Source organism: Oncorhynchus gorbuscha, linkage group LG07 (assembly GCF_021184085.1).
Source record: "Oncorhynchus gorbuscha isolate QuinsamMale2020 ecotype Even-year linkage group LG07, OgorEven_v1.0, whole genome shotgun sequence".
Taxonomy (NCBI): domain Eukaryota; kingdom Metazoa; phylum Chordata; class Actinopteri; order Salmoniformes; family Salmonidae; genus Oncorhynchus; species Oncorhynchus gorbuscha.
In genome coordinates this window covers 67,790,973-67,803,281 of record NC_060179.1, presented here as the reverse complement: position 1 = coordinate 67,803,281, position 12,309 = coordinate 67,790,973, and the positions used below count along the sequence as shown (strand labels likewise).

Genomic DNA, 12,309 nt, shown 5'->3' with positions numbered 1-12,309 from the left:
GGGTTGTAGACTCCATCTCATGCTACCACTAGAGTGAACGCACCGCCAGCATTCAAAAGTGACCAAAACATCAGCCAGGAAGCATAGGAAGTGAGAAGTGGTCTGTGGTCACCACCTGCAGAACCACTCCTTTATTGGGAGTGTCTTGCTAATTGCCTATAATTTCCACCTGTTGTCTATTCCATTTGCACAACAGCATGTGACATTTATTGTCAATCAGTGTTGCTTCCAAAGTGGACAGTTTGATTTCACAGAACTGTGATTGACTTGGAGTTAAATTGTGTTGTGTTCCCTTTTTTTTGAGCAGTATATACACTGCTAATATATATATATATATATATATATATATATCCTTGTTTTTGAAAGAAAAGCACATTTGTCGTTCATTAAAAGAACAAAGTTGATCAGAAACAGTGTAGACATTGTTAAATGTTGTAAATAACTATTGTAGCTGGAAACGGCTGTTTTTTTTCAATGGAATATCTACATTACATAGGCCCATTATAAGCAACCATCACTCCTATGTTCCAATGGCACGTTGTGTTAGCTAATCCAAGTTTGTCATTTTAAAAGTCTAATGAATCATTAGAAAAACCTTTTGCAACTATGTTAGCACAGCTGAAAACTGTTGTCCTGATTAAAGAAGCAATAAAACTGGTCGTCTTTAGGCTAGTTGAGTATCTGGAGCATCAGCACTCCTGGGTTTGATTACAGGCTCAAAATGGCCAGAAACAAAGATCTTTCTTCTGAAACTCATCAGTCTATTCTTGTTCTGAGAAATGAAGGCTATTCCATGCGAGAAATTGCCAAGACACTGAAGGTCTCGTACAACGCTGTGTACTACTCCCTTCACAGAACAGCGCAAACTGTCTCTAACCAGAATAGAAAGAGTGGGAGGCCCCGGTGCACAACTGATCAAGAGGACAAGTACATTAGAGTGTTTAGTTTGAGAAAGAGATGTCTCAAGTCCTCAAATGGCAGCTTCATTAAATAGTACCCGCAAAACACCAGTCTCAGTGGCGACCCCAGGATGTTGGCCTTCTAGGCAGAGTTGCAAAAAAAAGCCATATCTCAGACTGGCCAATAAAAAGAAAAGATCAAGATGGGCAAAAGAACACAGACAGTGGCCTAGGCCAGCATCCCGGAGTTGCCTCTTCACTGTTGACGTTGAGGCTGTTGTTTTGTGGGTTTGATGGTGCTACAATGTCAAAGCTGATCTATCCCCTAAAAAATTAATTTAAAAAATTAATTTAAAAAAAAACACAACTCTCGCCATTTCTCCCCCCTGCCTGGTGCTGAAAAAAAGTGGAAAGACCACTTCAGACATCAGTGGCCTTTAATGTCGTGTTTCCATGCCAACGAGATTAGAGGAGGAAAGCGCACCTTGTTTGACTTGGTTTGTTAAGGTTACAGAGAGGAATTAGTTAGGGACAGTCAAGGTCTTCTGTGTCTCTGCCTGTCTGTGTCTGTACCAGGGATGAGGAAGAGCAGGGCATGGACCATCTCTGTGACACGTCAGCAAAGAGATGGATGAGAAATAGTATTCACCCACAGAACACGTCATTAAAATGTATCCCAAAATAATAATGATAAGTTAATTTTTACCTGTAAAGCTGTAGACATTAATGTGTTAGGAAAGAATGGGATGTATAAATTATATGCATCTTAACATGCAGGGATGAAGAGGGTAATCACTATTCAAATTAAATCCCTCAGGGTAGACAGGATTTTACACCTTCTGTTCCCGGTGCCAGATCGACAGAGCAGGAGCATATATTACATCCTGATTAACTGGACTGCATTAGGTCCAGTTATTTATGAGCTGCTGTTAACAGTACAAGAGCAGCGTTAACGCGGCCGCATACATAGATTCGGGGTTGCTGCTAGCAGAACTTGGCTAGGCGAAGTGACCGTCTGGGCTCTCATGCTCCCTGAAAGACCCTCACTTGAAAAACTAGAGAAAAAGCTTACATTTCACTGGTGTTTGTCCCTCTCGAGCCAACATAGTCAGAAACACTTCCTCAAAATAGTCGGAATTAATAAGATAAATCAAGAAATGCGTAATGAATGTGTTTTTTACCCAGAAGTCTTAGTCTTTATATCTAACTAAGATGTTTTGTGCAGTATTTCTCAAGTGAAAATGGCTTGAAAACTAGTAGTCTCTCGTTGAATGACAACAAGCACATCATGTTCCCACTCACTCGTAATGCATTAGATTACCATGACTGTGACTACCATAAACGTTGGACGCATAGCAGCAACACAGAAATTCACCTTTGTGATGGATGGTCCTCGTTAGGCTGTTGCTGGCAGTAGCAGGGAGTTGATGCTACTGAGGTGGTGTTTTGTGACACATTATGTCAAGAGTCAGCATTAATCAGCAGCCTGGCGCAAGGCTGAACAGATACAGACCAGACCTGGGTCCAAACCCTATTGGGTTTCTTTCAAATTACTGTAAGCATTTGACTGAGCTTGTCTGGAGTGTCAGGGGGGGTGGGGGGTGTACTTTTAGGACTATTCCATTGCTGTAGGTAAGCTCAATTAGGTGCAGCTAAAGTATTTGAAAGAGAACCAATACTATCCAGATCTAAAATAGACTGCACCATCCAGCAGGTTGACACTGGCTCCCTGTTCTCCCTTTGCATATCAGTGATACCTCCCGTCAGGCTAGGCTTACCTCAGCAATCCTCAGGATGGAGTCTCCATTGATCTCAAAGGTGGAGGAGTACGTGATGCAGAGAAGGACCTGTAGGGCAAGGAGACAAAGGCTTGTAAAACACCCATCGAACTGAACAGGGAAAGAAGATTGGGGGTAGCTGCATAAAGGCGAGGCTCTCAGAGATAATCCTCTCCATCAGGGAACATAAACTCTGTATAGAACAAACACCATGCCTTGTGTGACTGTAGAGAAAAGTACTGTGGCACTGCTGTCAAAACAGACAGCATCACTTCAACTACTCAGCATAGCACAGAGTTTAAAATACATTTAGCTAGAAGTATACATTTAGCTAGAAGTATATATTTACTGTCTCTTTTGACAAGTGCTGTTTTTGCATTGCCATATCTGGGATGAAGGAACAATAGGGTCTCAGGTAAGTGTGGAGCAGAAGACAAATAACATGGTTACTCAGAGCACTCTTACAGGCAGAATGAACACTACACTGATCATATAGTAGACTAGACTAACTCTGTGGACACTAGAGACATGAGGTGCAGCCCACATACAGCTAATAGTAAAGTAGGCAGTAAAATAATCTAGTTTTAAAAAAGTACAACAAGTGGCACGATCATGAGAGCCACAAAAGCAAACCACAAGTAATCAATGCAGTACTGTGAATTGGTGTGCACATGGCAAAGACAACCTTTCCACTTTGGCCAGATTTACTACACCAGCAAGGGTTTGCATCAGTTCAAAAATGACCCCCAATTGAACATGTTGAAGTCCATTCAGTAACGTCTTGCTGTGTGACATGATTTACTGGATGCCCCATTCTGAGGTGGCTCTGTGCCCAGTACTGTATGATGCACAGAGAAGCGTATGGTGGAGCATAATAACTGTAGAGTGATTTGTGGCAAACTGAGACCGCACGTACTGTATCCATGATTACAACTGACTGGCAACAAGCCAGGGGATGGTCCCGGCTTCATTTTACTACTTGGGGATCCTTCGTGCAATACAGTACAATACACCAGCAGTCTTCACACATCGGCATCAGAGGGGAAAAAGTCAAATTCTTCATTGGATTGTAAAGTATACTCCTTTAATCAATGTTTAGACCAGCTATAACAGAGACTAAGTCATCTGATCGCTTTAATAATCCCAGTGTGCAGAGAGGACTGACCTTCATGACCTCGACCTGCAGGTCCTCGTGGAGCATGGGGGTCACCCTCACTGCATCCAGCATCTGACTCAACAGCTGGCTCTCCAGAGCCTCCGCCTCCACAGCCACAAACCTGTCCTCACACAGGATCTTCTGCAGTCAAACCAGGAGGAGTAGGATGGAGAATGGCACAAAATGGAGGAGAGAGAAGAAAATAAAAAACACAGGGAGAGAGTTGGACAATACACAGTCAGAAAATGTATACTGTGTGTAGAATATCAGAATTCGCACCAAAAAAATAATAATGCAAATTAGGCTTCACTGAAGGGTAATAGGTTGGATCTGTAGCAGTAATGCTTGTAATGAACCTACATTTCCTCTCAGAATGTACTGTAGTTTCACAAATGCATGGCTAGCAATGACCTTTTCCTGTACCTGGTTCAACCACATCTGCGGTTTTGTACAGTACATTGTTGCTGCATGTATAGCTGCTGGACTGTACCTGCATTCCTGTGAGGGCAGTCTGGGCCAGTTTCATGTTCTTGGACTCCAGTGCCAGCTGAAGAGGGAGAAGGCATCTTTCTCTGCAAAGGCGAACATATGATTAAGCTACCGAGAGAAACTACAAACACTGAGGGGCAAAGCTTTCATATTTAGGATGGAGCAGGTTGGATTGAGGGCTCTGACAATATTACCTGTGGAGCTTTCCAACAAGAGATTACAGCTAACATGTCCACATTAAACAAAACAAGAGCAAACAAAGCACAAACAAATCTGATGCAAAAATAAGAACGATACTTTCACATCAACCATGTTAAATTCCCAGCCTGTCCCCTGAAACATTATAAAATCACAACAGCCTACAAAAAGAGACATGTAATCTCATATTAATCTGTCTGAAATCAAGGCAAATCCACAACACCTATTTATTAGTGGCATTTTAAATCAGATGTTTTGGGAGAATTCTTGTTGCTGCTTGCACTCAAAATGATTTGGCTGATGCAGAAAATCAAAGAAACGGAAAAGCTTTCCTTTTCGAGAACATTGCAGGAAGGAAGACACATTTCCTTTGAAGGAAAGCAAAACAAGCTTTGCCCTTTTTACCCAACTGGAATTACATTTCCAAGTGGCTACAGGGAGCAAGTGTTCTTAACTAGACAGGTTTGTTCTGTTTAATAAGGAGAAGTCTTCTTTCTACAGTATCAAAATCATGCGTCATGCTGAGCTGAACATCAAATCAAAGTTTATTGGTCATATGCACAGGATACAGGGTGTAAAAAGTACAGTGAAATGCTTACTTGCAAGCCCTCAACAGTTCAATACACATTAATACAAATAATCACAATAGGTATCCTGTCACATGTAAAGGAAATTAGCATGCCATATCTAAAATAAACACAACCTTTTCCTTAAATCAACATACTGAACATCAAATGACAACTTCAGCATAAACTATATACAGTGGGGCAAAAAAGTATTTAGTTAGCCACCAATTGTGCAAGTTCTCCCACTTAAAAAGATGAGAGGCCTGTAATTTTCGTCATAGGTACACTTCAACTATGACAGAAAAAATGAGTGAAAAAAAAAATCCAGAAACTAACATTATAGGATTTTTAATGAATTTATTTGCAAATTATGGTGGAAAATAAATATTTGGTCAATAACAAAAGTTTCTCAACTTTTTGGCAGCGACAAAGGTCAAACGTTTTCTGTAAGTCTTCACAAGGTTTTCACACACTGTTTCTGGTATTTTGGCCCATTCCTCCATGCAGATCTCCTCTAGAGCAGTGATGTTTTGGGGCTGTTGCTGGGCAACACGGACTTTCAACTCCCTCCAAAGATTTTCTATGGGGTTGAGATCTGGAGACTGGCTAGGCCACTCCAGGACCTTGAAATGCTTCTTACGAAGCCACTCCTTCGTTGCCCGGGCAGTGTGTTTGGGATCATTGTCATGCTGAAAGACCCAGACACGTTTCATCTTCAATTCCCTTGCTGATGGAAGGAGGTTTTCACTCAAAACCTCACGATACATGGCCCCATTAATTCTTTCCTTTACACGGATCAGACGTCCTGGTCCCTTTGCAGAAAAACAGCCCCAAAGCATGAGGTGTCCACCCCCATGCTCCACAGTAGGTATGGTGTTCTTTGGATGCAACTCAGCATTCTTTGTCCTCCAAACGCGACGAGTTGAGTTTTTACCAAAAAGTTATATTTTGGTTTCATCTGACCATATGAAATTCTCCCAATCGTCTTCTGGATCATCCAAATGCTCTCTAGCAAACTTCTGACGGGCCTGGACATGTACTGTCTTAAGCAGGGGGACACGTCTGGCACTGCAGGATTTGAGTCTCTGGTAGCGTAGTGTATTACTGATGGTAGGCTTTATTACTTTGGTCCCAGCTCTCTGCAGGTCATTCACAAGGTCCCCCCGTGTGGTTCTGGGATTTTTGCTCACCGTTCTTGTGATCATTTTGACCCCACGGGGTGAGATCTTGCGTGGAGCCCCAGATCGAGGGAGATTATCAGTGGTCTTGTATGTCTTCCATTTCGTAATAATTGCTCCCACAGTTGATTTCTTCAAACCAAGCTGCTTACCTATTGCAGATTCAGTCTTCCCAGCCTGGTGCAGGTCTACAATTTTGTTTCTGGTGTCCTTTGACAGCTCTTTGGTCTTGGCCATAGTGGAGTTTGGAGTGTGACTGTTTGAGGTTGTGGACAGGTGTCTTTTATACTGATAACAAGTTCAAACATGTGCCATTAATACAGGTAACGAGTGGAGGACAGAGGAGCCTCTTAAAGAAGAAGTTACAGGTCTGTGAGAGCCAGAAATGTTGCTTGTTTGTAGGTGACCAAATTCTATTTTCCACCATAATTAGCAATTAAATTCATTAAAAATCCTACAATGTGATTTTCTGGATTATTTTTCCTACTTTTGTCTGTCATAATTGAAGTGTACCTATGATGAAAATTACAGGCCTCTCATCTTTTTAAGTGGGAGAATTTGCACAATTGGTGGCTGACTAAATACTTTTTTGCCCCACCGTAACTATAACTAGATAAAGAGTATGATAACTTCAGTATTACTGGATGCACTGAATCATAACCATATAAGAACACCATTAGGCTACCAGTCATCTACAGTGCCGACTTATTTCCGAGTATGGACTAAAAGTCTATCGGAGAAGGTTCAACTTCATGGATTACTGGTATCAAAGGGGATGGAAAGATATTTTCCTCTGAGTCTGCTCCTGGTCTGTCATGGACATACTGTGTCAATGTACTGTAAATATCGAATGTCGGTGCATTGAAAGAGTTATGCAACCACTGGTCAGAGTGCAGGTCACTGAGCTTGAAAACCCACTGTATATCACTATATTATTAATGGCCGAGGCTCAGGCTCATTATACCAACTGTTAACTACTCATGTTATTGATGCTAGGAAGTTACACCTATTGATTCAATTGCATGGCAGTAGAAGACGAGTCCTATGTGTTTCAAAGGGGGCAGTCAGATCATTGATGGAAGATAACGGAGCTGACAAATTAAATCAGGCTATTGAACTTTGCACTAAAAGACCTGAGGTGAAACCTCAAAGAAAATTGCTATGTGGTCCGGCAATAGGATTCTTGACAAGCTCCTGTAATAGGCTACCACTAGCACTGCCAGACTAACATCACAGGGCACACCAGGCAGGGCAAAGACCAGACAGCATTCCAAATGACCAGACAGACATTCCAAATAACAGGGTAGCAAGCGTAATATGATTAGATGGAGACAGACAGACACTGAGGTGATGGTATTACTGCCAGATCCAGATCTAACACCTGCCCAGATGAGACATATCACATCTCCAATTTATCCGGAAGGCATAACTCTGACACTGCAGAGACAAAGAGCGCTCCCTCAGTGTAGCGAGCCAAGCTGGATCACCTCGTGGTTTTAAATTAAAACCTCATCATGACCCAATGAATATGAGGGTTGTGGTGGCTCAGTCTCTATGCCTTTAACTGAGTGATTGTAATGAAGAGTTGCTCTTTGTGGAGAGAGTTGACTGTTGTCACTATAATCTCCTCCCTGAACACAAACACTAGTACAGCATCAAACAAAAGAGTCCGGGTTGAGCCAAGTTTGCTAATATCATTGTGCCAGATCTGGATGATACTTCACTGGTTTTTAAACATTGGATTAATTTCCAGTTCCAGCATGTTCTGCTGACAGAAATATCACTGAGGAAAGTGGAGGCAGGAGATTCAGAGGTGTGGGTCTCTGCGGTTGCTGAGCTGGCAGAAAGGGAGTGAGCCAGAGAATGTTTTTAGAGGATTAAACTGTGGAATAAATCATTTGGAATAAACTAATACTTGTAGAAATAAGAGTAAGAGTGAAAAACGAAAACCTTGCTAACATGAGTAGTTACTGTTAGGGTCTTATGCGAACTGAACCAAAACAGTCTAAATAATTCATTCTAGAATTTTAGCAGCTTTGAAGGTAAATACTGCAAATGTTTAACTAATTAACAGTGATAGCACTCTCACAGTTCTTCCTATGTTACATCATGTTTTTTACACTGCCTTCTTGCCAGCACAGCATGTGTTGTTGTTTGTGTGTGTGTGTGTGTGTGTGTGTGTGTGTGTGTGTGTGTGTGTGTGTGTGTGTGTGTGTGTGTGTGTGTGTGTGTGTGTGTGTGTGTGTGTGTGTGTGTGTGTGTGTGTGTGTGTGTGTGTGTATGATTGTGTTTGTGAAACAGTGTTGCTTCTGTCCCTCTCCTCACCCCAACCTGGACTTGAACCAGGGACCCACTGCACACAACAACAGTCACTCTCGAAGCATCGTTACCTATCGATCCACAAAAGCCGCAGACCTTGCAGAGCAAGGGAAACAACTACTTCAAGGTCTCAGAGGGAGTGAAGTCACTGATTGATACACTACTAGCCCACAACGCTAACTAGCCATTTCACATCGGTTACATCTGCATGTGTGGGAGACGGAGTGGTAGGACTGTGGAGAGGTTGACTTTTTGGATGTGAAACATCACAACAATCACACTGCTGCATAATTAAGTAGCTCCTCAACACACAAACATGACTGACGTCAAATAAACTTTTGATGATGCCTTAAGTCAGTTTCCTAACTTACCTGAGCCGAGACGGTGGAATCGTGGCCGATCCAGTTTGTTTCTGAAGGGTTTCTGTAGTCATATACAAAACAGAAAATATTAAAGTTATAACATCAAATCACATAGGACTGGACCCATGGTTCTCAGTATTTGTTGTGATACAGTATCAGAATAAGAAACACAGGTCAGTTTGTTCCAGGTGCTCTAGAAAAACAGGAAGTTCATAAAAATGTATTACCATATGATGATATTCACATTGAAATGGGAGCATGAATAATGTAGTATGTGTGTGGGAGTGGATAAGTTATCCTTGCCCTTATTCATGTGCCCGATGTGCAATATTGCATTCATCTGCAATACCTGCTGTCCATTGATATGCAGTGGCAGCAATGAGGCCAGCTGTCTGCCAGGCAGCCTGTGCTATCATGTCACTCTGTATTCCCTCAGAGAGAGGTGACAGGCTCCTTGTAAAAAGCAGGTTCCACCAAGAAGTGGACAATTACAGTACTCAGTAATGTCTGTCACAACAACCTATTATTTTGGTATTGAATGAAAGCAAAATGTTATTGTTGACAGTAAGAGAGCTTGGACTGAAATGTTAACATGCAAATGTAGTCTGTGTTGATGTGGAAACTGCTGTGCTGTTATTGAATCGGCCTACCTGTCATATTCTGTGAATGACATTTCCTAAGGGAATCAATAACATGGCACACTATGTGTTTGGCTCGTGAAAAGTACATTATATTACAATACGTCATTCAACAACATTATGATTCATGCCGCAACTATTGTCCACCTGTCAATTGCGTTCAGGACAATAGAAATTCCCACCAGTAATATGGCCAAATAGGTGAATGAATGCTGTATTAGCTACACGGACTTAACATTTAACGACAGCAACCCTTAGTTGCACTGACTCAACATTTAACAACAGCAACCCATATGGGTGCTGCCAAGCTGGCCATGGCACATAATGCTACGATCGTTTTACACTTTCCAGTAACATGATGAAAATATTTCCGGAAAGTCAACAACAGGCATAGCGGGTACAAATAGCCGATAGTCAAAATAGTTGACCATCTGAATAGCGAACCTATTAAACGGGGTTGTGTTGGGGGCTTTTCAGGAAGCATGTAACACACAATAGTTTTCATATGTAGCCTATCTTTGGTCAGTTTTCGATTACATGACAGGTCCAACATTGGCTAATGTCTGTAGCAACCTGATAATACAGGCTACTCACCACAGGCGAAGACGCACGAATCCCGAATTGCTTTGTGCTTATTTCCAGATGCGTCCTTCTGTAGCTTCCGCAGTATTTCTTCCATGATAAGACTAAGATGACAAAATTAGCTATTTTAAAATAAGTGCGATGGTCCAGTTCACGGGCGCAGCATCCCTATTCTCTTATGATGATTCACTCCCAGACCAGTGACGTAAGACCGAACGTGAAATCCGCTGAGTTGAGAGGAAGCGTTAATTTACAGCGTCGCATAGCCATTCCAGGGTTTTCGGACTGTTATATATTGATGCAACCGAGCGACCTGATCATTCTCATGAAACACCTGCATTTATTGCGAAAAGACATTCTACTGGGCTGTCTTGATTTGAGTATGTATGGTCCATATCATTCCCCCTTAATTCGTTCTGGGAATTCTGAAACTGTGTCCATGGATCGGCTTTGACGACAGACGCAGGTGGTCTGCGAGAGTGTCTTGCAATTGTGTTTTACAGTTTTAGGCCTAAGCATTGAAATATTGTTGGGATGAGGATAGTAATATTTCAGAATAAACTATCTATCCCCGAGCCGGAGTTAAATTTAGACATGCAAACACAGTCGTTCTCCATCCGATCGATTCCATGGAATCTGATTCCATGTATTATATTCCTTCTCACCCTCCATGCAACCGCACCGGCTTCACGGTCGTCACTAGTTACCACAGCCACAATGTCACAATTATGGCTAAACCCAATGATGTATACAGGGGGCGCTGTGTTGAAGCTAACATGCCTCCATCTTGGTACTCCCACACCATTGTAAAAGCTATATGTTGGAAGCTATAGAAATGCATTTATTATTGTCTACGTTCGAGTTTACTAATCCCCACTACAACAAAACCTACTCAAATACATGAATTCCATTCATTCCTATGGGGAACTGCTCCACAATAATGTCAGTATCGCCGACCATCGGCTTCAAAGCCTCTCAATGGCCAGCACATAGCATCTGCAATCGAGGTGTGTATTCATTACGGAAACCATTTACCGTTTAACCAAACGGAAACAAACAGAGCAAACGGAATTAAACGGGAGGGACCTACCTGAATTTGTCCAATAGAAACTCTCATTTGTGTTTTCCATTTGGTGTATTGTTTCTTTGCAACATAATCAGCGAAATGATTATAGGGGTGATGTTTATATAATCATTGGCTAAACCCAACCTATTTATAATTATATATGTTTTAAAGATTTTAAACACAACACTTACCTTAACCCCATTGCTAACCATTGTTTTCAGGAATTTTTACCATGGACAATTTTTACTTTGGTAAGTAGTAATCACCGAGCTTCACCGTTGCTACTCCCAACACAACGCAAAACATGACATATGTTATCCTGAAACATTCTATGGAGTAGCTGCCCGACCTGGCCCATTCGGCGACATTCTGTAACTCCGCAGAATGGAACATTGTACCGAAAAACACTATAAAGAGGTGTCTTATTTTGATTTTGGACACAATGTTGCGTTTTGCATTCATTAAATAACAGCCTGATCGACATAGTAAAGGTAACTCAAAATCTGTATAAGGTTTAGAATAGGCCTATAATATAGCCTAATATACAGTGAGCAAAAATATAAACGCAACATGTATAGCGTTGGTTTCATGAGCTGAAATAAAAGATCCCAGACATTTTCTATGTGCACAAAATGCTTATTTCTCTAAACTGTTGTGCACAAAACATTTTTACATCCCTGTTAATAAGGATTTCTCCTCTGCCAAGATAATCCATCCACTTGACAGGTGTGGATTATGAAGAAGCTGATTAAAAAGCACGCTCATTACACAGGTGTACCTTGTGCTGGGGACAATAAAAGACCACTCCAAAATGTGCACAAAACAAATGCCACAAATGTCTCAAGTTTTAAGGGAGTGTGCAATTGGTATGCTGACCAGAGCTGTTGCCAGAGAATTGAATGTTCATTTCTCTACCATAATCCACCTCCAATATTGTTTTAGAGAATTTGGCGGTACAGTACGTCCAACCGGCCTCACAACCTCCAGGACCTCTACATCTGGCTTCTTCATCTGTGGGATTGTCTGAGACCAGCCACCCGGACAGCTAATGAAACTGTGGGTTTGCACAACCAAAGAA

At 41.7% G+C, this 12,309-nt stretch overlaps 1 protein-coding gene across 7 annotated transcripts in view; it reads right to left on the bottom strand.

Moving 5' to 3' along the window:
• Positions 1 to 11,523, bottom strand: part of arfgef3 (ARFGEF family member 3) — a 45,871-nt gene extending 34,348 nt beyond the window's left edge. For 6 of the 7 annotated variants that reach the window (XM_046357289.1, XM_046357292.1, XM_046357290.1 and 3 more), the window contains exons 1-5: positions 10,178 to 10,562; positions 8,955 to 9,006; positions 4,324 to 4,405; positions 3,843 to 3,974; positions 2,678 to 2,746 (exon numbers count right to left, since the gene is read on the bottom strand). In XM_046357289.1, the coding sequence (XP_046213245.1) occupies positions 2,678 to 2,746; positions 3,843 to 3,974; positions 4,324 to 4,405; positions 8,955 to 9,006; positions 10,178 to 10,262 (420 nt within the window). In that variant the 5' untranslated portion in view covers positions 10,263 to 10,562. Of the gene's footprint in view, positions 1 to 2,677; positions 2,747 to 3,842; positions 3,975 to 4,323; positions 4,406 to 8,954; positions 9,007 to 10,177; positions 10,563 to 11,422 lie in introns of those variants that run through there. The other variant, XM_046357296.1, reaches the window with a different exon arrangement.
• Positions 11,524 to 12,309: the final 786 nt, after the last annotated feature.